Genomic DNA, 24,926 nt, shown 5'->3' with positions numbered 1-24,926 from the left:
TAAAAAAAAGAATCAACAATAGTGAAAATAATGCTTTGCTACAGCCGTACACTTCATAGTACAGCTTCATACTTTTGCTTTTATATTTACTGTGAAGTTCAAGTGTACAAGTGCCTGTGATAAGGTTACAGACGCATTGGGTGTAAACTGACATCAAAGCTGTGACCGTCCACTTCCAGCATCATCTTCCAGCGCGTCTCTGCAACAACTCACTGACTCCAATTTGCTCCAAATTGCTTTGAGGCGATCCATGGCAAGGGTAAATGAGAGCTAGTAAACAATTGGCCATGTTATTAAACCGGCAGCAAAACATCTTGCTGCTGCAGCTACAGACCTTAACGACTGACATGAATAACTTTGATGGCTGTTTTCCCGCCAACAGGTTTCCAAATGGGGAAGGAATGATCATTAACGAGGAGCGGCTGTCAGTTATTCTTGGCACTATTAAAAGCGCACCTTGTCACCTTGAGACTGACTGAAACTTATAGTCACTGTCATTTCAGTTTCTAATGACCGATAACCCAAAACAAACACAAATGAACCACTTCATGTCGCTGTCCAAGTGAAACCTGACAAATTAGTGGAGCTTTTCCAGTGCATGCTCTGGTCACACTGCACATGCTGCACAAACACAAAGTTGTTTTTCAGTTCAGTTACTTTTTATTTTAAAACCTTTTTATTAAATATTGATTTTCTCATGTGTTTATTCATCGCTTACTACTGATCAAGTGTCTTCTCTCTTACTTGTGCTTCGTTTTTGTTTTTTCTTCTTTTTCATCCCTCCGTTCTGTTTGCATGGCCCCCCCCTTCCTCTTCTGCCTGTGTTCATGCATGGGACGTGATGGGAAGAATTGGAACCACCGAGCTGTCACTCAAGTAGGCCTCAGTTTGATCAGAATATGATAATGAACAGTTTTGTGTTTTTATTTTACTTGTAGACACACATGCACCCTTGGCACACATGTTATATAAAACCTCCATCAGTCGCACATTTCCTGTGACATTTATTCTCGCACCAGCGTTTCAGACGTAGTGCTCGATGAGAGTACGGCAACAGAAGCATCGGTGCATAAAAGAAATGTCACAGAACGTTAAGATTTGTGCTGCTTGTTTTTTCTTTTTTCCTGCTAAAGCTTTTCATTTCCAGGAGACAGCAACTATCAGATTGTCTACTACATGTGTTCTACTAGCATCATTAAAGCTGCATTAGAGCGGATTCAGTCAGCAGTAACATGTCATTTGTGACTAATTGATTGCAGCAGTGTGACAGTTAAAATTTCTAAATATGAATCCCAGCCTTGAAAATATGTTTTTAATAGAGGGATTCCTGTACACAGTGTGGTAAATATTATCAGTGCCACCTGTTTTCTTTCTTTCTTTGACAGCATCTTGTCTAGATTTTCACATTTGGCTAACTATTCCAAATGGGGTGTCAGAAGTTGGAATTTATGCCTTTTCTTTATGATGTTTTAATATTGTAACCCATTTTAGGACACGTAGGTTTACGAGTCTTGAATAGTTAGCACAACTCCGGAAAGACTTGAAGACCAGTAAAATGATTACAAAGAGCTTAACAATAAAAACCAACAGAGTAAACAGTAAAAATGCTGCGTTAATTAGATTAGATGGAAGAAGAATATAAAGGGTTAAAAGTTCCTTAAAATACATGAATATCTTCCTTCCAAAATCAGAGGTACCTGTAGTAATTAGTAATTTCCTTAACTTAATGTGCACAGAAATCAGAGAAATTAAATGGTGCTTGGACCTTGTTGTGAATGTTTTGTAACTAACTGAATGTTGTGTAATACCTACCAAGACAAGTGTGTAGATACAAAGTCTTAAATAAGAAGGCATTAATCTGACGATATGAAAACAAGTTTGTGGGAATTTTTTTTTTTTTTTTTTTTCCCAATTGAGCATAAATGAATATTTAAATATATCAAGTAATTAGGCAACTTTTTTACAAAATAATAATCCATTAAATGAAAAATTCAACAATTTGAGGAATATGTTTATTTGCTGTCTTGTCAAGAGTGAGATGAAAATATCAAAACTACTCTCGTCAATGCGACTCAAGGATCGATTAACGTAATTTAGCAATTAAGATCTTACTATTATTTCTGTTTGTGTCCGAAATCAATAACTGATTTAGAGCTTTAGACGTGTTGGAAATGCTGGATAGTTGTTTGCCCCCGTTTCCCAGTCATGCTAAGCTAAGCTAATCGCCTGCTAGCTCTTGCTGCATACTGAATGCACAGATGTGAGAGGCATCAATCTCCTCATCTCATTAAGAAAGTGAATAAACGAGGGTGTCTGGCCTAGCACTAAAGCTAGGCTAATACTGTTGGCTCTAACTTCATATTAAGCAAACAGGCACGAGAGTCTCTAATTCTGAGCAAGAAGCCATATTTCCTAAAATGTCGAACTATCCTTTTTAATGATATCTCTATTTATATGTATTTACTGGTGAACTTTTCGCACAACTCGTGTTTGAAGAGTTTGCAGCAGAATTCAAAAGCACGATTCCACTGATAATTGAATTGTGTTGGAGCTCAAATCTGTAAAGTGATTTTAGAGAAGCTGAGGAGTCTGGCAGGCAGCTAGATCAGATCAAGTGACAGCAAGCATTGCAGTTGTACTCGCATTGCAGACCACAGCACATTAGAAAAATCAATAACTCTTCCAGCGCACTCGCACAGAATACCACCAACACCGAAGTGCAAAGCAGACGGATGGGATTGCAACTGTCTGTTTGAATCAGAGTGGGTGTTTCAATATAAATAAGCTGACTAGACATTTAGCTGCTGGTTATGTAACCGCTAGAAGTTGTAAAGTTTCATCACATTGTACAGGAATGTTTTTAAAATTAAGTCAGTATAATGTTAACACTTTGAATCTTGTGTTTTTACTCACCTTGTGTGCTTATTCTGTTTTTACAAAACAGATTCTTACACTTACGTATTGGTTCTTTAAAATGCTTTCAAGTATTTGCTTTTCTCTCATGGCTTTCTTTCTGCTTTGGCATTGATTTGAATATTTGATGTGGAAGTCAGATTCTGAGCAAACACAGGAGTAAATCACTTGATCATACTTCATATTCACACTGGGTTTAAACGCTACTTTTATGCGATAAAAAAGATTATTTTGATTTTTAATTAGCATACCATATACTGAGCTTTGCTGACTTCTTTCAAGTGTTTTACTTTAAATCACAAACTTAAAGCAAAACTTCAGGTATTTTTAGCTTTTAAAAAATCAATATTGTTTCTGATGTCTGCCTCTCTTTCCATCTTTCTCCTCTCGTTTTAATTATAGGGGATCAGCAGTCTGTTCAGCTCACTTAAGGTGGTCCGGCTTCTCCGTCTGGGTCGGGTTGCCCGTAAACTGGATCACTACATAGAGTACGGGGCAGCTGTACTGGTCCTGCTGGTGTGTGTTTTTGGTCTGGCTGCCCACTGGCTGGCCTGCATTTGGTATGTTCATGATATTTATTGTTTATTAATTAATTATTACCTTTCACGTACGAACCCTTGTTAAAATGTTGAATATTCTCCCCCTAGTTCCACCACTTTGCCATAGCTGCAATTTGAGTGTATTTTATTATATTCAGAATATGTATCCCTATCAGGATTTCTCATTTTCAGTCATAAAGAGAATAAAAAAACAGACAAACGTGACAATTTGATTTGGAGTCACAATACTTGTGAATATAAATTACATAACACATTCTGCTAGACTGCTATGTACTGTGATACATGAATAGCAGAGCCAGGTAGTATAATGAGGCTGTTGATTAAGCTAATTAATGCATTAATTAGCAGTTATTTTTTGTCAACATGTTTGTTTTCATGCATTCAAACTGTATGTTTTTCATACCATAAAGTCAGAAAGAGTTATAGTGGTTTCAAGAGAATAGTTTTTTCCTCATTAATATGCAGAAATATGGAGCACGGGTCTCTAAAGTCTAATCAGATCAGCTACTCTACAGGGGGCAAGTGTGGTAGAAGCATTAAGTTTCCATCATGTGTTGTGCTTGATTTATTATGTTTATGAGAATGTCGAAAACACGCACATGCAGACACATTGTGTTGCAGATGCCATCATGACAACTTAATGTCCTGCATACAGAAAAATACAGAAAATATGTTTGATAGATGATGCTGAACACCAATTTTTCCTTTTGCAAATAACCACTTATACACATCATAATCACACACTTGTTTTCTTTTGTTGGTTCAGACTGAGAGTCGGGACCCCTGCAGAGGCTCTAACCAGTATCATAAACACTGTACAGTGGCCCAGGCAGTATAATCAAAGTTGAATGAACGACGCTGGTGTTGCTTCAAAACCACACTTGTGTGCCAGTAAAAATAGCTCCTGCATTGCTTCCCTCAGTATGGTTTCTGTGGTTGCCATGGTCACACGCCGAGTCATGGCGTCCAGATGAGAAAAGTTGAACCATCATCAGTTCAGACAATAACAGCAAATAACCATTTCCGCTCATGACAGAAGTAGCCTCCCTTTCTCCTTTGCCACTGCCAGGGTGTTTACATCAGAAACAATGCAGGTGGATGTCGTATTAGATAATCACCAGGGTAATAATGAGAAATTATAAATTCTGTTATACAGAATTGTTTATTTTTAAGTTCTTATTTTTGCTTTTCTCTTGTGTAGTTTTACCTCCGCAGGCTTCAAAAAATTATTCAAACTAGAAAAATTCTTGCAACTGAGACATAAATCCTGTGAGGAGTTGGACTAATGCTTTACACAGCAGATATAAGCATTTCCTTTTCAGTGTTCACAGCATCAACATGGACTCAGAAATAGAAGAAGCAAAACTTTTTTTCTGCATCATGAGATTCACTGGATTTATATTCTGATTGATTTTTTTTTTTTTTTTTTTTTCATCTCCAAAGTTTTTCTCCAAGTATCTAGCTAACTCTGAGGTTTAATGAACAACCAACTCATTGTTTACACAAACAATTTAGGAGAAAAGAATAAAACAAAACAAAAACAGACTGAGCTTTCCTCTAGTGCTACCGGCAAGAAAGACTCTTCACACATCCTATGAAAACGGTTACCACTGTACCAGAATTTGTTCATGGTTCCTGGAGGATCCTCGAGTTTTCTTCCCACCATAAGGTTTACATTTGTTGTTTTGAGTGAAATTATCTAATGCCATCCTCAGGACAGTTTTTCATTCTGTCCAATACTTTGTTTTAAAACCAAATTCTTGCAAAACTAATGACATCCCTATCAGTCGATGTAGCATTTAGCTTGACGTACCGCTGTGCCGAAGTAAAGCATAAAAGTTGCTAGCATTATTTAAACTTACAAGAGAAGAGAAGTGTAGTAGTGTGAAATGCAATGCCTAATACGCAACTGCTTATTTACACTCCAGGTACAGCATTGGTGATTATGAAGTTATTGATGAAGAAACCAACATTGTGCGCATGGACAGCTGGCTCTACATCCTCGCTGAGACGGTGGGCACACCGTACCGCTTCAACGCCAGCGGCTCAGGGAAGTGGGAGGGCGGGCCGAACAAGGACTCTGTCTATATCACCTCCTTGTACTTCACCATGACCAGCCTGACGAGCATCGGCTTTGGAAACATCGCCCCAACGACAGACGGAGAGAAAATCTTTGCTGTGGCCATGATGATGATTGGATGTGAGTGAAGGCATTTTCCTTCTCTCTAATGTAACAGACACATGAGAAGTTTAACTATGCTCTTTAAAACCGCAGTCCACTGAGGTGAATAAATGAATTATGGATAGAGCCATCGAAGTCCAGAAAATGGAACTATACAGATGATTACCTGAGCAATATTTAATTTAATAATATTTATGGGATATAAACTAGATTTTTCAATTAAAAGAAACATGTTGAGAAAACAGCTTTAAGCTAAAGCTAGCTGTGACTGCACTCCAGCTAGCCTTAAACTGCAGTCACTGCAATTTGGCATTTACCTTGGTTTTATAGTTTTCCAAATTTTATATGCTGCTGGTTTATTGTTGTTTTTGTTTTATTGTCAAAAATCACACATTTCTATGACAAAATATTTTTATATGGTAAAGCAGAGGTCAGAAGGCCAGTTTTGACCAAATATGTGGTTACTGCGTTCTGGCTTTTTAGGGCAGCGTACAGAACAAACCAGATGGATGCAGCATATAAATGTCTGACACTCATACAATGTGAAATCAGGAAAGCTCTAAGTCTCAACTTCTATATTTTATAGCTTTCACTAGTTTCTTTTTCAGTGGCATTGGCACTATTGTCAACTCATCTTAATACAGTGACATACACGTTACAGTAATCTGTGCATATACCTATACCTCAGTCTGATATGTGGTATGCTGAATTATTCAGATTTTGTGGCTTATAGGCAGCTTTTAGGTCTGTAAGTGTATATTTCTGGTACAGTGAAACATATGAGTCATAAATCAGAACAAAACAGCCATTTAATACACTAATATCTGAGCACAATTGGTGAAAATGACATGAACAGTATGAACAATGTCCATCTATTTGTCACATATTGTGGTTAACCAACATACAGAACTAGCCAGTTTTGCTGTTGACATAAATAACAATGGCTGACCCTCACTAACAAACATCAAATCTAAAAAAGGAGGCAGATTTCCACAGCATGCCCTTCTCTCTACGTCTCAATATTAAACATTTAAAAGGTATCTTCTGCGTCTGTATCTCATAATACAGTGTACAGCGCTTTGCCATTATGCGTGTCTGCACGTGGAGAGCAACACCTCGGAGCAATAACTGACTGCCAGATCAATTTAGCACAGCGCTCCCCCTGCAATCACTCCTCACCTCTGTTGTACTTTTTTCAGCCACAATCTCAACCCAGATACGAGAGGATGATTGTCGCCCCCTCTCTCTACCTTTTGGCTGTTCAGGTTTATGAATACGCTCTCGGGGGAACTGGCAAAAGTCATATGCAGACTTGGGTCTGTTTAAATTTCTCATTGTGAGATACAAATCAGCTTAAAGCGTAAATATCTAAAAACCAGACAGCCTCAAGAGGATTCAGTTGTAGATGCAATCTACTGTAGTTCATGGCTGTTCTCTATGAAATATGGATGCCCTGATACTGTTCTATTTTTACCAGCAGCACTGGATCGGTGCTGGCAGTAGAAGATCACAGTGTGACGAGGGATTGGTGGGGGTGGCATGGGGGGAAGGGGGGCATTATACATATGTCCTGTTTCTATAGCAACGATTGGCCTGGGGCTTCAGTTTCTGACAACTGTCTGTTAACTACTTCCAAACAAGCCAGCTGTTGGATGCCAAGCAACGCTGCAACGAAGTTGTGCACGTCAGCAACTAAAGAGCAATGTTGGGGACTGAGGCTCCGTTCCACAGGGACCGATTGAGTTTCCTTTATTGCAGCATTTTCTGCTTATCAGAGAAGTGACGGTTACCATCTGCGCTCAAGCTTGAAGTAGCAACCATCCCTAAACTTCAGCAACTTCAAAAGGAGGCGATTGTCAAATCATCTCAGATGTAATAAGCTCAGACCTTTTTTAAAAATCATTCTCAATCTGTTAACTCGCTGATCTTGATGCCTGCAAATGTGCAGCACTGAGAGCACGCAACAAACAAGAACATATCCTTTGAGCTTAGGTGATAAAGAAAATCATGCGATACTGCAACGCTTGATGACATCGTAGTACAGTGAGTGATGGTGATGAAAGGATGAAAGTTGTGGTTATCCTCACCCTTGGGGAGTTTTGAGCGCATTTTAATTAGTATTATTCCCTGTGCAGTTTTGCAGCACTTTGATTCAAGATTGCGCGCCATGAAATAAACAAACACACACAAACGCATGCAGAGGTTACTGTCATCATCTGAGGATAATTGAAATGTGTGGCTGGCATGTTTCCTCTCCATCCCTTCTAGCAGGGCTAATTAGGGCTCCATTGCCAAGAGAACACTACTCACACAGAGCAGACATCTGATGGCTTTGATCCACACACGCGCCAGCTGTTGCACCAGTTCAAACACCCAACCACCTCAGAGATGCGCTTTCTTTTCCTTTTCTTTAATTCTTATATCACAAGACAAGTTAAGACAAAATATCCTTATTTAGTACGGTTATAACTGCATAGGAATGAACGTTTATACACACACACACACACACACACACACACACACACACACACACACACACACACACCCAATAAAAAGCTGTAATTACATTTTTGCCCATTTTTGTTTATTGTATTTGGAGGCAATGATGAGTAGTAACTGTTTATTTCCCATGTGATTGATTTAAAGCATTCACCTTATAAAACAATATTAAGTCTTACGGCACTTGGCCGAATGTCTAATGTAGTAAAGACCACCAGTCTCATAAGGCAACATTTGGAGATTTATTTTGCCCTTGTAAAACCAGCATGGGACATTGATTTCCTTCAGAACTCAGATTTTGGAAATTATGCTGTCTCTTTTAAATCCAGTTTTTATGTCATGTTTGAAGAGTTTTTTTAGAAATATTTATTTCCTTGAAAATCTTGATTTGGAGCTTTTCATGTACTTGCAGAGACAGCTTTGGAGATTTTAATGTTTATTTTAACATTTACTACAGTGTGACCCTGGACTCACAAGTATTTAATAAATCTTTCAAAACCCAAATGATAATTTGATAAACGAATACCATGATAAATTTAACACAAATCATCTACCATGGTGGTGTTGAGCCAAACACTGAATCCCTACAACAATTACCATGACCACAGCATGACAAGCAACTATAAATTGGTGTGTATGTATATATATATGTGTGTATGTATATATATATATATATATATCTCGTATCAGCCGCAAAAGGCAGCAAACCACCTCACTCAGTGTTCAAACAAACTTTTTTTTGATGCTTCAGATATTTTGACTTTACTAAATTAAGCTTCCTTCTTTCCATTCTCTCCGTATTTACCCAGCCCTGCTTTACGCCACCATCTTTGGTAATGTTACAACGATCTTCCAGCAGATGTACGCCAACACAAATCGTTACCATGAGATGCTTAACAGCGTTCGAGACTTCCTCAAGCTCTACCAGGTTCCCAAGGGCTTGAGTGAAAGAGTTATGGACTACATTGCCTCCACCTGGTCCATGTCACGGGGTATAGACACTGAAAAGGTACGTCAGACTGTCGTCTTCAGCGGCTCCTCTGTAGCGTGTCACCACAATCCAGATGAGATACACTTAGATGATAAAATACGTTCATATAAGTCACCTACAAAAACATAACCTCCTGTAAAACCACAATGTGTTGTTTTTACTCTTTGGTATTTGTATGGATTAAACAATCCAGATATAAAGTGTTAGAGTGCTGGTAGGCGGGGTTTTGTTACCTTTTGGCCAGCTGTTTTCAGATATTATACTAAGCTAACCAACTGTACTTTTGTATTTGACAGATGAGAAAATTAATACCACTTTTATTCCTAACAAGAAAGCATATAAGCATAATTCCAAAAATTTCCTAATAGTCCCACAATAGACACAGCACTTGTAATTTTTGGCTGGAGCACAAAAGTCGGGCGCGAATGTCTCTGACTGAATGACTGATGGAGTTGCACCATTGGTCAGCTGAATACCACTCGACTGAGTGATGAGGTTACACAATTGGTCGACTGGCTGAGTGTTGGAGTTTCCCCGTCGGTCATTGCCATCGCAGACGCCTTTAGTAACGTTTTTCTTTTCAAAAAAGCAAGTAGCAATAAATCTAGCGACTTTTTGGATAAACTTTAGCTACTTTCCACTGAAAAGATTCGTCAGTGTTGTGTCTAGCCAAAATCACAGCACAGCCGTTGTCTTTAACTTATATGTATGTTGTCTTTGTCAAATTCAACATAATTTGTGTCGTATAAATAGAATTATATTGTATATAATAGCATTTTTTGTGCTCCCTGAACATCACCATGTATAAAAGTCAAATTTATAATTCATCTTGTCAAAAGCAGACAGTGGTATGGCATTTATTACAATGAACAGTTAACACCAGCCATTCTACTGTTAATGAATTCACATGGTGCTAAAATGATTTGAATGTGTGGAATTTAAGCATTTAAAGCTGGAAGCAGATTTATTGAACTGGTGCCGCTTCGGTTGATTTGAAGCCAGAAAGCGTCATATCACTGCACCTCATTTAAATCCACCTGTTCAAAATCCAAGTTATAGTTATAACCTCTGATAAGGCAAGGATTTCGTCACTAGGAAAACTTTTGCATTCATGGTTTATCTGCAATCAAATGGTGATATTTACTGTGTCCACTTTATTAAGCTCGCACTGCATCTATATATCGTTTATTTGTCTGGCGTCAGGCCACACTAAAGGGTCTAAAAATGGCACATAATCCCTCTCTGCTTGACATTCATCTTCAAAGAGATTTGTTTTAAAGGCAGAGCCATCCAACGGCCTGGCATCCTGTTGATTAGGTGTACTTGAACAACAGGCTGCCACTCAGTGATACTCAGCAGAGAGGCGGCTGGACACTCACCTGGTTGCAGCTGCCATGTGACCCTCATGTGAAGGTCCAACAAAAAAACATAATTCATAGTGGACATATTCAGTCCGTCTGATAGATAAATCTGTGAAATATTATGTGTTAGTGAAATATTTCCCAAAGCTACTGGAAAAGAAAGAAGAATTATTTTTTTGGAGACTTTACATGTGTATGATTTTGAAATTAAACAAAATATAACGCATGTCTATAAATATATATTTCAGCTGGACTGCATCTTGAGCAGCCGCTGATGATATTAAATAAAAATAAATGAATAATTAAAAGACTAAATTAAAAACACATTAAAAAGTATTTCAGGTCCTTGTATGTACTGGAAAAAAGACAAATATCACAGACATTACCATAATGATAATGAAAAGCTTTAGTGAAGATTGTTTTTTCAGAATTCTATATTTTATTGCAGGCTAAGAGATTGTTTTAAATCTCTAAATATCCCCTGTACAGTACAGTACCTTCTCAGCACCATAGAACAAGTGAGCAACTTGCTGGAGCATTTAGCAGTTAAAGCTCCAGATATTTCCCTCAGGAGTTGGTAGAAACAAAGCTAAAAGAGAGTGAATGTTTGACTAACATTCAGAAGGTGGATAGAAACACGACTCCATATGAATGACAAAAGTTTCTCCATAACTCGTGGATGTGAAAATAAGCTGTTTGCTATCAAGCATATCAGAATTGTTTTGCCTTTTAGATAGACGACATATTGAATGTATTCTATCGACAAACAGGAGCACAGGGCCCGTTACCCTCCGGTCAGGAGCTTTACACCAAATTAATCACATGTGTGTAACCCTCTGCAGACCACCAGAAAACCTTCCACCATCATTGAAGAGTGACCATGAATGGCTCCACGTGTACTTTAATACATAAAACCATGTTTACATATGTAAACGTTCATTGTTGGCGCTGTCTGTAGGAACAATAGAGTCGGCCCCTTGCACATTAATAATCGCCTATATGTACGTCACACATTGTGAAAGATGGCAAGCTGTGGTCCAACATGTAGTCATGGCAACAATTTATGACTCAGCGATCACCTAATGTAAGAAAGTGACCATCTTAAAAGACAAAAAAAGGCCGTCCACTGGCTCTTAAGTATAATTCAGTAGAAATCATTCAGCCTCTCTTTGATCCACAGCTGCTCTCTCTACTCTTGTTTCCAGGTGTTGCAGATTTGTCCAAAAGACATGAGAGCAGATATTTGTGTTCATCTCAACCGGAAGGTTTTTAAAGAGCACCCAGCCTTCCGGCTGGCCAGTGATGGGTGTCTCCGAGCTCTGGCCATGGAGTTTCAGACCATCCACTGTGCTCCCGGTGACCTGATATACCACGCTGGTGAAAGTGTGGACAGCCTCTGTTTCGTGGTGTCAGGATCACTGGAGGTCATTCAGGATGACGAGGTGGTGGCCATTTTAGGTGAGTTCAGTGCTTTGATTCAAAATCCGTATTAACTTATACTTATCCCAGGTATGGTTGTTTTCTTTGAACATGTCAAGAGTTTAAACCTGAATCTCAGAAAGTACAGTATGTGCTTTAATGAGGACTTTGATTTCCTTTTTTTCCCCCAAATACGTTTTCTGCTCTTGTTTAATAAATATCTTAATTTTTTTTTTTTTTACATAGTTGTTTTTCTTTGTGCTGAAGTAATTTCAAGAAACCAGGACCCACATTTATGAAACCTGACAATTACACTAAACTATTCCATAAACAGTCAACCCTAGGAATAAATAAGTTTTTCATGTGAGGGGGAAAAAAACATTTATCCATTGACTTACTTCTTCTTACAGCTAATTTTATTTGTGTGAAATCCGTTGCATCTATAGCAATAATTGTGCAGAATTAACAGAACAACAATATGTTCATCATAAACAAACTGAATGAATAAATATGCATGAAATAACAGGAAATTTCTTTTTTGCTTCCATTTCAGCCAAACTGTAGCAGGAAAGAAATCGGTGTGAAATTTTTTTGGTCAAAAAGCTTTTATTTTTGAGGTCAGGGGTGAAGGATTTCACCAAATCATTTTGACATAATTGAACAATATCACCACTTATGTTTATTTCATGAATGACCCAGTCAAGGCGTCCCATTCTTCCCAACTGTTGAAGGACCTTTCTCCAGATCTGCTCAGGTTTTTCAGAATATAAAGTTATGGATTTTAAAGAAATCTGACAGACCAAAAGATTTAAGATGCAGATGTGCTGCTATAGTATCTTCTTTTTATATATATTTATTATTGGGATGACAGGAGAGTCAGTCAAACTGGCCTCCAGCACTGTTCTAACAAAATGGTTTTGCATCACAGTAACAAAAATATTTTTGTCGGAGGACTTACCTAAACTCTTCCCTTTCTCTTTCTGTATAGCAGCACTTTACAAACTGTTTCTGACTGCAGTGAAAGCTGAGCTGGGGATTGTTTTCTGCTGATTCAGGAGCTGAGAATTTGCACAAGAGTCTTCACAGATACACAATCCTCTCAGTAACATTTTGAACACAGTCTGGTCTTTTCAACTTGTGTTCAATCTGATAAAAGAAACCATTCCCATTCAGAATGGCTCACATATTTTGAACAATGGTCTCTAAGGCTTCCTTCTTCAGTATTAAGTATATCACCTTCATTACACAAAAACCTGATTAATCTTATGATTATGTCAAATAATATGTCAAATGTCCATTATAACTTCCCAGAACCCAAAGTGATGTCTTCAGATTGCTTGTTTTGTCCAAACAGCATTTCAACACTCAAAGACATTTCATTAACCGTCTCATATAGAAAGCAGCAAATCCTTACATGAGAAGCTGGCACCAGGAAATATTTGGCACTTTCGCTTTACAAATGACTAAAGGGTTAATTGATTATCACTAGTTGCCAGTTAAATTTCTTGTGGCATTTAGCAGTTAAAGCTGCAGATATTTCCTTCAGGAGTAGGTAGAAACCAAACCCGACCCGACTAGACTAAGTATAATTGTTCTCTCTCTCTGTGAAATACTCTGAACTACTACTCTGTAGAAACCCACACTTGATGCACATCGTGGAGGAGTAAAACAGACCATTTGTTAATATCATGACTTTCCCAATGTTTATGAACCCAGTTACTCCTTTCTAGCACCTCAAGGTGATAATATTTATCAAGAAAAAACAAATCTTTTTGCTTGCTTACGCTGACCTGGTTAAATCCCAGCAGCATTTATCTTTTTAAAACCACACACTTTTTTAATTTGCCAAATGATTGATTTTAGTGAATAATGGATAGCATCCTCAAGCAGGCCCAATGACAACATCTTGACTGTTTTTCCTCAATAACCTGCGAACGGTTCCTCTTTGCAACAATCAGTAATACTGTCAGGCTAATACCATTGACCTGGATGGAGACTATAATGGAGATTGAAGTGAGTTACGAGTTACTTCTATAAATCAAATTCTCATGAGATGAATTACCCTGTAGAACAGAAACAACATATAAAGGACACCTGCAAGCAAGATTAAACACCTTGTCTCGTCTAGCAGAAGAACACTGAGCTCAAAAAGGCTCAAAGTGCTCATAAAGGGCCATTATTAAAGCCATTCATTACAATTCACAAGGCCTTTATTAAACATGCCTTATTAGAAATGGATACCAAATTAACACATCATTTCTCTCTGTCTTAACCTTGAAGAGCAAATGTTTTGGAAGTATTACCTGGTCTAACTTGTCCTCTCCCTGCAGGTAAGGGAGATGTATTTGGGGATGTTTTCTGGAAAGAGGTGACTCTGGCTCAAGCCTGTGCAAACGTCCGAGCTCTGACCTACTGTGACCTCCACGTCATTAAACGTGACGCTCTGCAGAAGGTGCTGGAGTTCTACACAGCATTTTCCAACCACTTCTCTAGAAATCTGCTGCTCACTTACAACCTGCGAAAAAGGGTGAGTGACTCTTCAAATAGCCCCAAGAAAGAACAAGTTCACCCACACGCTTCACTTCCCTTGTTTCCACAACAGCTGCATGTAGAGCTTGTTAAAAGGTGTTAACTCTCTTCTTCAAATGTAGGCACTGTATATGTAGGTGTGTATGTGTAAGGGGGGGGGAATAAAATATTTAGATATTGTTTTAACATTTGTTTTGCACCTACAGCATATGTACGATTTTGTGCATTGTCCAGCCCAGTAGACAAATAAGACACTACAGTTCAACAGCACCACAAACTGCAGCCTTCAAAATGACCATGAGGCTGAATCACCATCTCTCGAAAGCTAAAACCAAACATTATAATCTTCACGAAGGTGGGATTTATTGCAAAACTGTGGGTTGAGACTACTTTAGTTATAGTTAGGACCACAGTTTCTCATTTAATGCTACACAAACAAGTTTTCCACTCAACAGCAGGGCCCAGTGAAGTTTGGCTACCTTGTTGAGGAGTTGTACGTGTTCAGCCTGCCACCTTGAAAACTGATCTGCTGTCAAGAAATGCCAAAATCGACTATATTCTTGTTTTTTAGACACATTTCTGACAGATGTTTGCAGTTGTCGCTAACCTCAGTGACAAATACATCGTGTTTCCTGTGGCCATGTTTTTCCAGATGAATGATTTTAATGTCTAATTTTTAATGTTAAATTGTTTAATTTGAATATGAAGCTACAGCAGGAAATATTCATTTTTGTATTAGAGGTAACTTACAATAAAACGTTAGGAAAGTGAACGGAAAACAATGAAGTTAATGATGAGATAAAACTACAATCAGTAATGCGGGATTGCATGTATTCATTGTTTCCTTTGACTCCCTCTGACAGTGCCACTGACAATGAATATGACTACACACAGAGATAATTACTCGGTGTTAATACAATGAATGGCTACTGTTAGAAAATGTACAGAATAATAAGCACAAGAATTTAAACTTTCTCTTCTCCACATTGTTTATCCGCTTCTCAAAATATGTTTAATTGGATTTCAAATCCTTTTGACTTGATACTCTTTCTCTGGCCAGACCATTATTTTTAATAAGAGCTTAAACTTTAAGAGGAAGTTCTGGATCCTGCTTTTAAATTGGTGCGTCATAATTGCTTTGGTGTTTTTGCACTGTGCCTCCCAGAGATCACATGTTGGGCAAGTGCAGTCTGCTTTTCACAGTTTTGACAGGTACAGATTTTTCCTTCTCTGTTTAGCCACAGTAGCTGTTGCTGGTCATGTTAGACATATTGCAAAATACACTCAGTCACTTTCTGCAGAGAGTTAGATTGATACCCACTCTTAGGTTGCAGTACTTGGTAACCAAGTTACCTAACCCCCTCTATACTTTGTGACAAAGAAATGAAGCTTATGATGAACTAATAAACTTTTTTTCCCCTGTGTGTATTTATCTGTTTTGTTTCACTCTTTGTGTAGGATCTGAATGCAGGACTTTCACCTGTAGCTGAGTACTACTTCCGTCACGCCAAACTAATCCTCTAACTACCCAGTTTTTCCTCCTTTTTCATTCCCAGCTGTGGTTGCTGTGAACAGAAACATTAAAGAATTACTTTGCAAAATGTTCATTTGCTAGACTTAATAACACAAATGTAGATTTACAGTATCAGGACTTTTCAAAATGACATGTAGTTGACAACACTAGAGCCAGAGCTCAGGCATGTTACACTCGTAAACAACATGTACTACGCTTAATACAAAAGCACAGTTCCATTAAACAGTCACCATATATTAAAGCCACTCGCACAATCACTCAGACATGAATGACTGTGATGAACAACACAGGTGTAGCTACCAATCACTACTCCATTCATAATAAGATCAGCCTGTCCAAGAGAGTGCATGTGGGATTGAATTGCCTGCATATGAAAAGGCAATCTCATCTACTGCTTGAAACTCACAAGTCACCAGGGTCCCATACTTCCTGAATGTGTACAGCAGGGAAATCCAGAGATGGCCTGAATAAGGAGCCAAACGCTGCCTTTGAATGGAGCTCCTGAGGTTTTGTTTTTGTCTTGAGAAATCCAGCACATGATATGTAAGGCATTCAAGTGGTTTAAGATGTGAGAACAGTGTTGCCATGAGATTGAGAAGAAAAATAGGTTATCTTACCTTTTTATGATGAATGATTTAAGTGTATTGCATTTCAGCATCCAGTTGAGGAACGAGAAAATGATTTAAAAATGTGAACACGATGCCTGAAGATTGGACATAAGTTTAAGTAAAACTGTGTTTTAGATCATGTCAGATGTTACTTGGTACACGGTTACTAGGGTTACTGTTCTGTTTCTACAATGTTTGAAGTAGTTTACAGTTTGCTGTGAATGAAAGAATGCAGTAAAGTTATGTGCATGGTTAGTATTTTCCTTCCAGTAGATGGACACCTGGTTATGTTTTAAAATCAGGGAGCAAATTGGAAAGATGGAATCATCCATACAGTTCAGGACTGATCAAGACAGGAAGTGATTATCAGAAGAACAGTTATTTCATACTTGACATTATATTTATAAAAACATTATGTAGCCTAAAATGGTAGTAAGTTGCAGGATACTAGCCCATCGTCAAGGACAAACAATTTATATCAATGAAATAGCCTCACAAAACCATCACTGTATAATTTGGAGGATTAATGAAACAATGTTAAACATGATGGTTGCTATTCTCAATACTTACAAGGCATCTCAGAAGTCTAACAACGAAGTAGCCTACAAACAACTTGGATGACTTCCAGTGCCACATGTTTATTTTACACACAGGTTCTAGTGCCAGCTGTTCTCATAGCACTACAAGAATGAATAATCATAACTTCAAAAGCAGATAATTTTAACCTACATTATCTAAATCGACAACCATTGTAATGCAAACACTGCACTCTGGACAAAAGCCTGATGTTCAGACTTTGTCCTGTGTACAGAGAAAACCCATTTACTATAGACACCTTTATGCTAAGCTAACTAGCTTCTGGCTCCAACTACATATTGTAAATACGCACCTGAAGGTGGTGTTGATCTTCTCATCAAACTCCGAAAGAAATCGAAATACAGATTCCTCAAAATGCAAACATTTACTTTATAAGGATATCAAAATGATACTGACAAGTTAACTTTGAGTATTGGCTCAAAAATGAAACAGTGATTATAACGATCTCAACTCAACTTTTTCCAGAGCTTTCAACCATATCATAGTCTTCATTATTGGATGGACTTTGCTCAGTTGTTACAGATATGCATGGAGATGCAAGTTAAGTATCACAAAGTCTTGAAGACAATGTGAGGCAGCAAAAAGCTCCACAAAAATCTAATAAGTGGACCTTGAGTTGGAAGTGTTTGTCAAACTATTTTAGAGGTAGTAGAAGAGTGAACAGATCAGTTATTTTGTTAGCATTGGATTTGTTTTTCAAGAGAGAGGACAAAGTTTTAGACATGCTGCTGCACACAAACATCAAAGTACAGAAAGAAAACTGCAAATGCTTAAAAACACAGTTGTCTATTAGCAGCTGTGTGGTAAGCTAACAGTGTGTCTTCACCCACTGAAGCCAGAGGCATGATGTGAACTTTCCCTCTGTGTCGTGGGAATAGCCTCTTTAAGGTGACATTTACAAAGCACACACATTTTGAAACATCATCTTCCTCGCACAAACTGTACATCAGACACACCTGTTCTCTAATTGAGATGATTTTTGATCAAGTTTTGTATTGTTACTTGTCAAACTGATATTTTTGATCATTCAAGTCTTACTAATGGTTTTTATGATGGTGCTTTAGTCACGAGAACTTTAAATTCTCTTGTAGATCGTCTTCCGAAAGATCAGTGATGTGAAACGTGAGGAAGAGGAGCGACAGAGGCGTAAAAATGAAGCCCCTCTGAACTTGCCACCTGATCACCCAGTTCGAAAACTCTTCCAGCGCTTTCGGCAGCAGAAGGAGGCACGTATGGCAACTGAGAAACCAGAACTAGATGAACACGATATCGAGAAAGGCCCCGTGTACGTGGACGTCCCAATGGCTAACACAGCCATTACAACTACCAGCATCGTCACAGTAACAGAAAGCCCAGCAACACCCTCATCTTCAACACCTTCGTCTTCAACACCCGCCAAATGTGCTCCGTCAGACAAGGCAAAGCTGCAGGTGCCGTCTTCCATTTCTCTGGTAGGATGCCGGCCTGCTGAACCAGTTAAAGTCAAAGGCTGGGGTCGCTTCAAGGAGTCCATGGCCAAAGCTGACAACTGGAACAAAGTGTCTAAAGCCGAGTCCATGGAGACTTTACCTGAACGGACCAAGGTGCACGAATCACAGATATCTCTAAAGAAGACAGACTCTTGTGACAGCGGTATCACCAAAAGTGACCTACGTCTGGACAAAGTGGGTGACTTCCGCACGACACCCCAGGACCGCAGTCCTGTCCAGCCTCCGGAGACCAGGCACGCCTTCTACCCCATCCCAGAGCAAACGCTTCAGGCCTCGCTTCAGGAGCTCAAGCTGGAGCTGAAGGACGACCTCAAGAACCTGAACGTTCGAATGTCCAGCCTGGAGGCGCAACTCACAGAAGCACTCAAAATCCTCAGAGCGAGAAAATCAAGTGCTGGCTCTCCGCAGCATCTTTTTGACATTTCTAGACCTGCTTCGCCGGAAATGGACAAAGAGGACATCTTCTCTTGAAGGATGGAATAATCATCAGGCAACAGTTAACTGTGAACTCAGCTGGAATCCAGTAATATCCAGGTTACTTGGATTGCTGAGGCTGCACTGGGCGCACCATTTAGATTAGGCAACAGTGTGGTCTTCAAGACGCACCAGCCGTTATCGTAGGGGTGTACCTGTCGGTTAACCCGGGAACGTTGTGTTGAGAAATTTAAGGTCATAGCCCAGATTTTGGTGTCATAACACTGAAAATCCGAAGGTTACATAAAAACTGACAGCTATATGTTTGTACATAAGTTTGATTTATTTTTCCATTGCACTATAATGGGAAAATAGCTATAGAGGTTTGATTTTATCTCAAGTTCAAAATCTGCTCAGATTTTGAGCCTCAACAGAGGAACGTGGTTGTATCCCTTCGGGAAGGCTCCAGTAGAAACAGCATGATCCACTGGTTTGTTAGTGAATCATTTGTATGAGCTTCTTTGCATGTCACATAAAACAGACATGTGCCTGAAATTGCAGATGGTGCATATTTGATTAATTGAGGCAGCACGTTGAGTCATTTTCATTATTTCACAGTGACGGTGAAAAAGGACAGTCTTTGCAAATGTTGAAACAGTGTCAGTAATTTCCTCCAGCAATTGATGAACTCTCTTATTATATCATCTGCCACAATCATTATGAATTATACAACAGATAACTCTAAATCTAAATCATCTTTCAGCAGAGTTTATAATTTCCATAAACCATAGATAGATGTGCTTGAGGAAAAATGAAATGCAATGTTAAATAGTGTGGCAGCAGTAAACAAGTTGTCCATCTTTCCTAATATCTAGTATTTGTTATTCTCATATATAAACACTACAGCCACATACTTGATACATATATGTATGTGACAGTCATACTCGGCACCAACTGATGCATGGCTGTGCCCCCCTTACTTATTTTAAAACTGACATGAACATAGTAAGGAATGCTTTTTTGCATAATATTTCTGAAATAAAATTTATTTATGTAAAATAAAACAGGCTGTCATAAAATGACAGAGGCTTGTTCCTGGAAACAAACCTAAATATATGTGGACTGATTAACTGGAATCTGTTTTGGAGATGATTTTTGCTTCTAATGGCCACATTTTTACACCAGTTTGCATGCATGATTTAATGTCTGTCCGTCCTCATGTTCACTTGAGAGAAAAAATTCCCCCATGACCACATGATACAAGCTGACTATTAATAAGGGGCAAAGATCAAAAATGTCATTTTGGCTCACATGTTCACGCTAAGTGTTTACAATGCAGGCAATTTCTTTCAGAACTCCAATTTCTTTATTTGAGGCCAATATTTGGAGGCAATAACTTTGTTTTGGTCTCCACAAACTTGCACACGTTCCCTAAATGTTTCTTTCATCTGGAGACAACCATCACCATCTGGGTGCTACTGCTTTGGTCTGTAACTAACAATGTTTTCACCATCTATTAATCTGCAGATTATTTTCTTAGGTTATCGAATGTAGTGAAAAAACAGCAACTTCACAGAAGTTCAAACTTCTCAGTGCCCAAGGTGACGTCCTCAAATTGCTTAATTGGTGAAACCACCAGTAGAAAAACCCAAAGAGATTTTATTTACCATCATATATGACGAATAAAAGCTGTGAATCCTCACGTATGGAGCGTCACACTAGCAAGTGTTGCTGCTGATTAATTTTCTTTCCATCAATTAATTAACTAATTGTTGTTGCTGCTGCTGAAAAAAAGAAAAATAATATTGTGAAGAAATAATTTACAGAAAATGTGCACAATTTCATGTATTTTCATCTAACTAATGTTAATTACACAAGAATGTATAAAAACAAAATTAAGATGAGATTTTTTTTTACCTTTTTTAATGCATTACAATACACCAGACCTGTGCAGAATAATCTAGTCAAAATAACTCATAAATGTTCAAAAGCTAATAGACAATGTTTTTCAATGTATGTCATGACATTGACATTGTAATTTAATTTGACATTTTAACTCAGTTTCAGTTTCACCACAAAACACGTACAAAATAAAGAAAATAGATGTTTAAAATTCTTTTAAATGAGGATTGTCTCAGATGTTATGCCCAACAATTACTAATAAATACCAAAATTATATACTATTTTACCTGCCAAATTACATTGAAACCACAATAAATCTCTGTAAACGAATGTGATATCATTGTATTGTTAAAGTGGCAACTAAAATTGTTCCTTCATTCATTACACAACCCTAATCCATAGAAAATGCATCAAACTCTTATGTAAAGCAGAACATTGAGTTCTGTTATCAAGCAATAATAATAATACATATTTAACTGTTACAAAAAGTAACAAAAGTCTAGTAACCATTAAATATGACTCATTTTCAACTGTTTTTGCAGTTTTACAGATTAATGGGTTTATGCTCATTGCTGATAAGGAAGTGCAGAATATATTAATTGCAATCAGTAGTCTGATTTTAACAGTAGTTATACTAGTGTTTCTAAAACAAATTATTTTTAACTGTGCACAGAACTCAGAAGCACCTCTGGTAGAAACAGGAGCTTTGCTGCTTCTTGCTCCAGTCTATCTTTAGTATACAGTATAAGTATTCTTTTTTTACATGGCAAAAACCAATAACCACTATTCTTTATTATTTATTATTCATATGGATAATTTATGTCCCCAGCATGTCTTCTTTCTTATCGAGACAAAAGACAAGCTGAGAAGAAAAATACTTTTTTTTTTTTTTTTTTTCTCCAGCACATTCCCTAGCTTACATTTCCATCAAAAATTCAACCTACTAAAAATAAATGGGCATGTCATCACAGAAGTGAGAACTCCTTTGGGTTACAGCCAGTGTTTGACAGTCTTTATGGGTCTGCTAAAATCACGTTGCTCTGACTCCATCACAGAATTCCTAAATCTGCTGCTCACACACACGTGAAGCGTTCAGAAATCAAAGGGAGGGAAGAAAGAGGCCTGACATTAACACAGGGATTTAGTCACCCAAGTGAAAGAGAGGATCTACAAATTATAACGGCAGTCTTTATCAATCTCCAAATGTTTGATGGCTTTAAAGCTGCAAACAAATTTGGTACAAAGTTATTACATTATTATTACATGATCGCTCTTTTCCAGTTACGACCGACTGACACGGCACAAAGTCATAGATGTGATAAAAACGCTGTAAAAATAATATCCCTTAAGTGATAATGTTTTACGGTTAATATAAAGTTATCCAAAAGACATTGTGGAGATTTAATTTCTGTAACTGTGGTTTTGGTTTTCCACAATTAAACTAATAAAACACTTGCACTCATGACAGGACGATCTGAACCAAGTTCCTTCCCAGCACCGAAGGACACATCCAGTAATGTCACTGAGGTAAAATGTTTAATGTTGTATTTGCAGCTGTGCTTGACATTAGAAGATTGTCAAATACCCACACTATTTTTTTTTTTTAAACTAAGTATCACAGTTTATATTAATGCCTGATGTACAAACAAAAGAAATTGAAATTTAGATTTTATTTATTTATATTTAGACTCTAGATTTGCTGACATAGCCAGAGTCACAACAGTCGCATAGTTTAAGATTGTTGTAGCTCAAGGCGGCTCATATAGAAACTATTATTTATGTTGGTTTTTTTAACTTAAACTAACCTTATTGTGCACGTTGTAACAACCAAGAATTGGTATTGAATCCCTCAAATGAAAGCATTGGCATAAAGACTAGAAGCAACAGCTACAGTAGTTTGGCTCTTTTCAAAGTTCAGTGCCTACCAGCTCATCTAGAACTCGTCAGTTAATTCATTTACCTATCTATAATCTTTTTTTGGTCCAATTGTACAAAATTAAACATGTACAAACAAGTTCTGGTCTTACAGGGAGTTATGTGCCAGTAAGCTAGCAGGCTAGTCATTTGCCCTGCTTCCAGTCTTTATGCTACACTTCCAAGGGCAATAAGTTTGCCTTACTCAAATGTTTTTGATTTCGTCTGCACGCAGATCTTTAATCTGTAATATTACGGCTCACAGCTCTGGATTAAACTTTACATCACATTATGTGGAGGTCAAAGGTGTAAATCTTTGAATGTTACACAACAGTTAAACCACAACTGTTTATTTAAACAAGTTAAATAAATTTTTAAAGGAGCTATTTGTAAGTTTTGCCATTGCTACATTGCTAACGTTAGCATTAACGGCTGTTTACTAAGCAGTCAAGAAACATTTTGAGTTCAGCATCAAACTTCATTCCTTTACTCACCAACAGCTCTCTCCTTGTTTCTATGATCATTTTTATCTTCTACTGAAGTTAGCATGCAAACCAGCTAGCTCTGGCCCGTCATGTCACTTTCCAATAGCGGCTCACCGCAGCCTCCAGTCTGCCCTGAAGCTGTAGCGCTGCTCAGAGAGTATCATAACCTCTCGTGTCATAAAGACATCAATGGCAGAAGCTCTTGTCAAGTAACAAAAACAGTAACAATCACCACCTGCTCCCAGCAAGAAACCACATTCGGCAGCAGAGAAAACTTACAAACAGCCTCTTTAATAATACCAACAACAATGCAAACAACACAACATAATGAAGTGCTGACTGTCATTCTTGTTTTTCATTATTTATGTGATTCAATCATTCTAATCCCAAACAGAAAATATTTATTTTGTTGAACAGATTATTGTTGCATTGACAAAAAGGGTTTTCTTTGATGGTACTTTTGGGGGAATATTTTCATTTTATCCACAATAAACTGTTTCAATTCACCAATGACACAGATGAATGACCAGTAATATTTGTAAAGTATGTTTTATACTTTCATTTTCAAATTGGTCTTTTGTGTAAGAGGTTCTGTATTATTTCACTTTGCAAATGTACTATTTTTCTTTGTTTCTTTATATTTCACTTTATCCAACAGGAACAGATTATATTCATAATAATCAATAAAACAAAAATATCAAATCTGTTCCAGCTAAAAATCAGATTTTGTGTCCAATAAGAAAGATGGAGCAGATGGAGGGTATTTTCACTTACGCCTCTTTCAGGAGGCTAAATGTTTTACAAGCACCATAAATATGGCACTAAAATGGGACGTAGGTGCACTTTAAAATTCAGAAACAAGATCCTTGAGAGCAGTGTGTCGTTCTGTGCTGTTGCATTTATAAACAGAAGTCATAAAAGTGACATGTGACACATGGAAAAGTGAGAAGGACCTTTACAGTACTGCACTACCATTTCATTTATATTACAGTCATCACCTTTGATTGCTACTGAGAAGCATGCAGCACTGTGCCTTCATCATTTTGCCCCACACCTACAGGAAAGCAGTGTTAAATATCCAAATTACTCTCACTTCTTTGATTTGAACACAGAACTATTTTTGTGGTCAGCTCTACAAAGCTGCCTGGTTATAAATCCCTGCACACAAACATATGTGTATATATATATATACATACATATGCACAGATTATATTGCAATGTTTAGATTCTTAAGAGAGAGAAGAGTTTGGACTCTGTGTTAAAGGTTTCATGTAATATGCACATGCCTCCATGTTCACACGTCATGTGATGAGAAATGTAACTATTTCAAGCACAATGGGAACTTTGTTATGAACTGTGACATACTGTGCTATTCATAATAAATATTTTATACATACTGTACCCTGTCTGTTCTCTATAGGCGCCGTGCAGCATCCGTTCTGACCTGTGAGAATTGTCAGTCTTTGTGTGTTAGCTCCTCCGCCGGTGATGAGGGCACTTCTTTGAGAAAGTGTTTGTCAGCAGGTGT

General features: G+C 37.8%; 1 protein-coding gene across 5 annotated transcripts in view; it reads left to right on the top strand.

The window, feature by feature from the left end:
- Nucleotides 1-24,797, top strand: part of kcnh1a (potassium voltage-gated channel, subfamily H (eag-related), member 1a) — a 42,871-nt gene extending 18,074 nt beyond the window's left edge. For 3 of the 5 annotated variants that reach the window (XM_056394687.1, XM_056394685.1, XM_056394689.1), the window contains 7 exons: nucleotides 850-876; nucleotides 3,316-3,473; nucleotides 5,402-5,673; nucleotides 8,964-9,163; nucleotides 11,712-11,964; nucleotides 14,256-14,452; nucleotides 18,285-24,797. In XM_056394687.1, coding sequence (XP_056250662.1) covers nucleotides 850-876; nucleotides 3,316-3,473; nucleotides 5,402-5,673; nucleotides 8,964-9,163; nucleotides 11,712-11,964; nucleotides 14,256-14,452; nucleotides 18,285-19,154 — 1,977 coding nt within the window. In that variant the 3' untranslated portion in view covers nucleotides 19,155-24,797. The remainder of the gene's footprint in view (nucleotides 1-849; nucleotides 877-3,315; nucleotides 3,474-5,401; nucleotides 5,674-8,963; nucleotides 9,164-11,711; nucleotides 11,965-14,255; nucleotides 14,453-18,284) is intronic. The other 2 variants (XM_056394688.1, XM_056394686.1) reach the window with 1 other exon arrangement.
- The last annotated feature ends 129 nt before the right edge of the window (nucleotides 24,798-24,926 follow it).

Source organism: Seriola aureovittata, chromosome 14 (genome assembly GCF_021018895.1).
Source record: "Seriola aureovittata isolate HTS-2021-v1 ecotype China chromosome 14, ASM2101889v1, whole genome shotgun sequence".
Lineage (NCBI taxonomy): Eukaryota > Metazoa > Chordata > Actinopteri > Carangiformes > Carangidae > Seriola > Seriola aureovittata.
The sequence above is the reverse complement of the archived record's forward strand: the minus strand, read 5'-3'. Positions and strand labels throughout refer to the sequence as shown.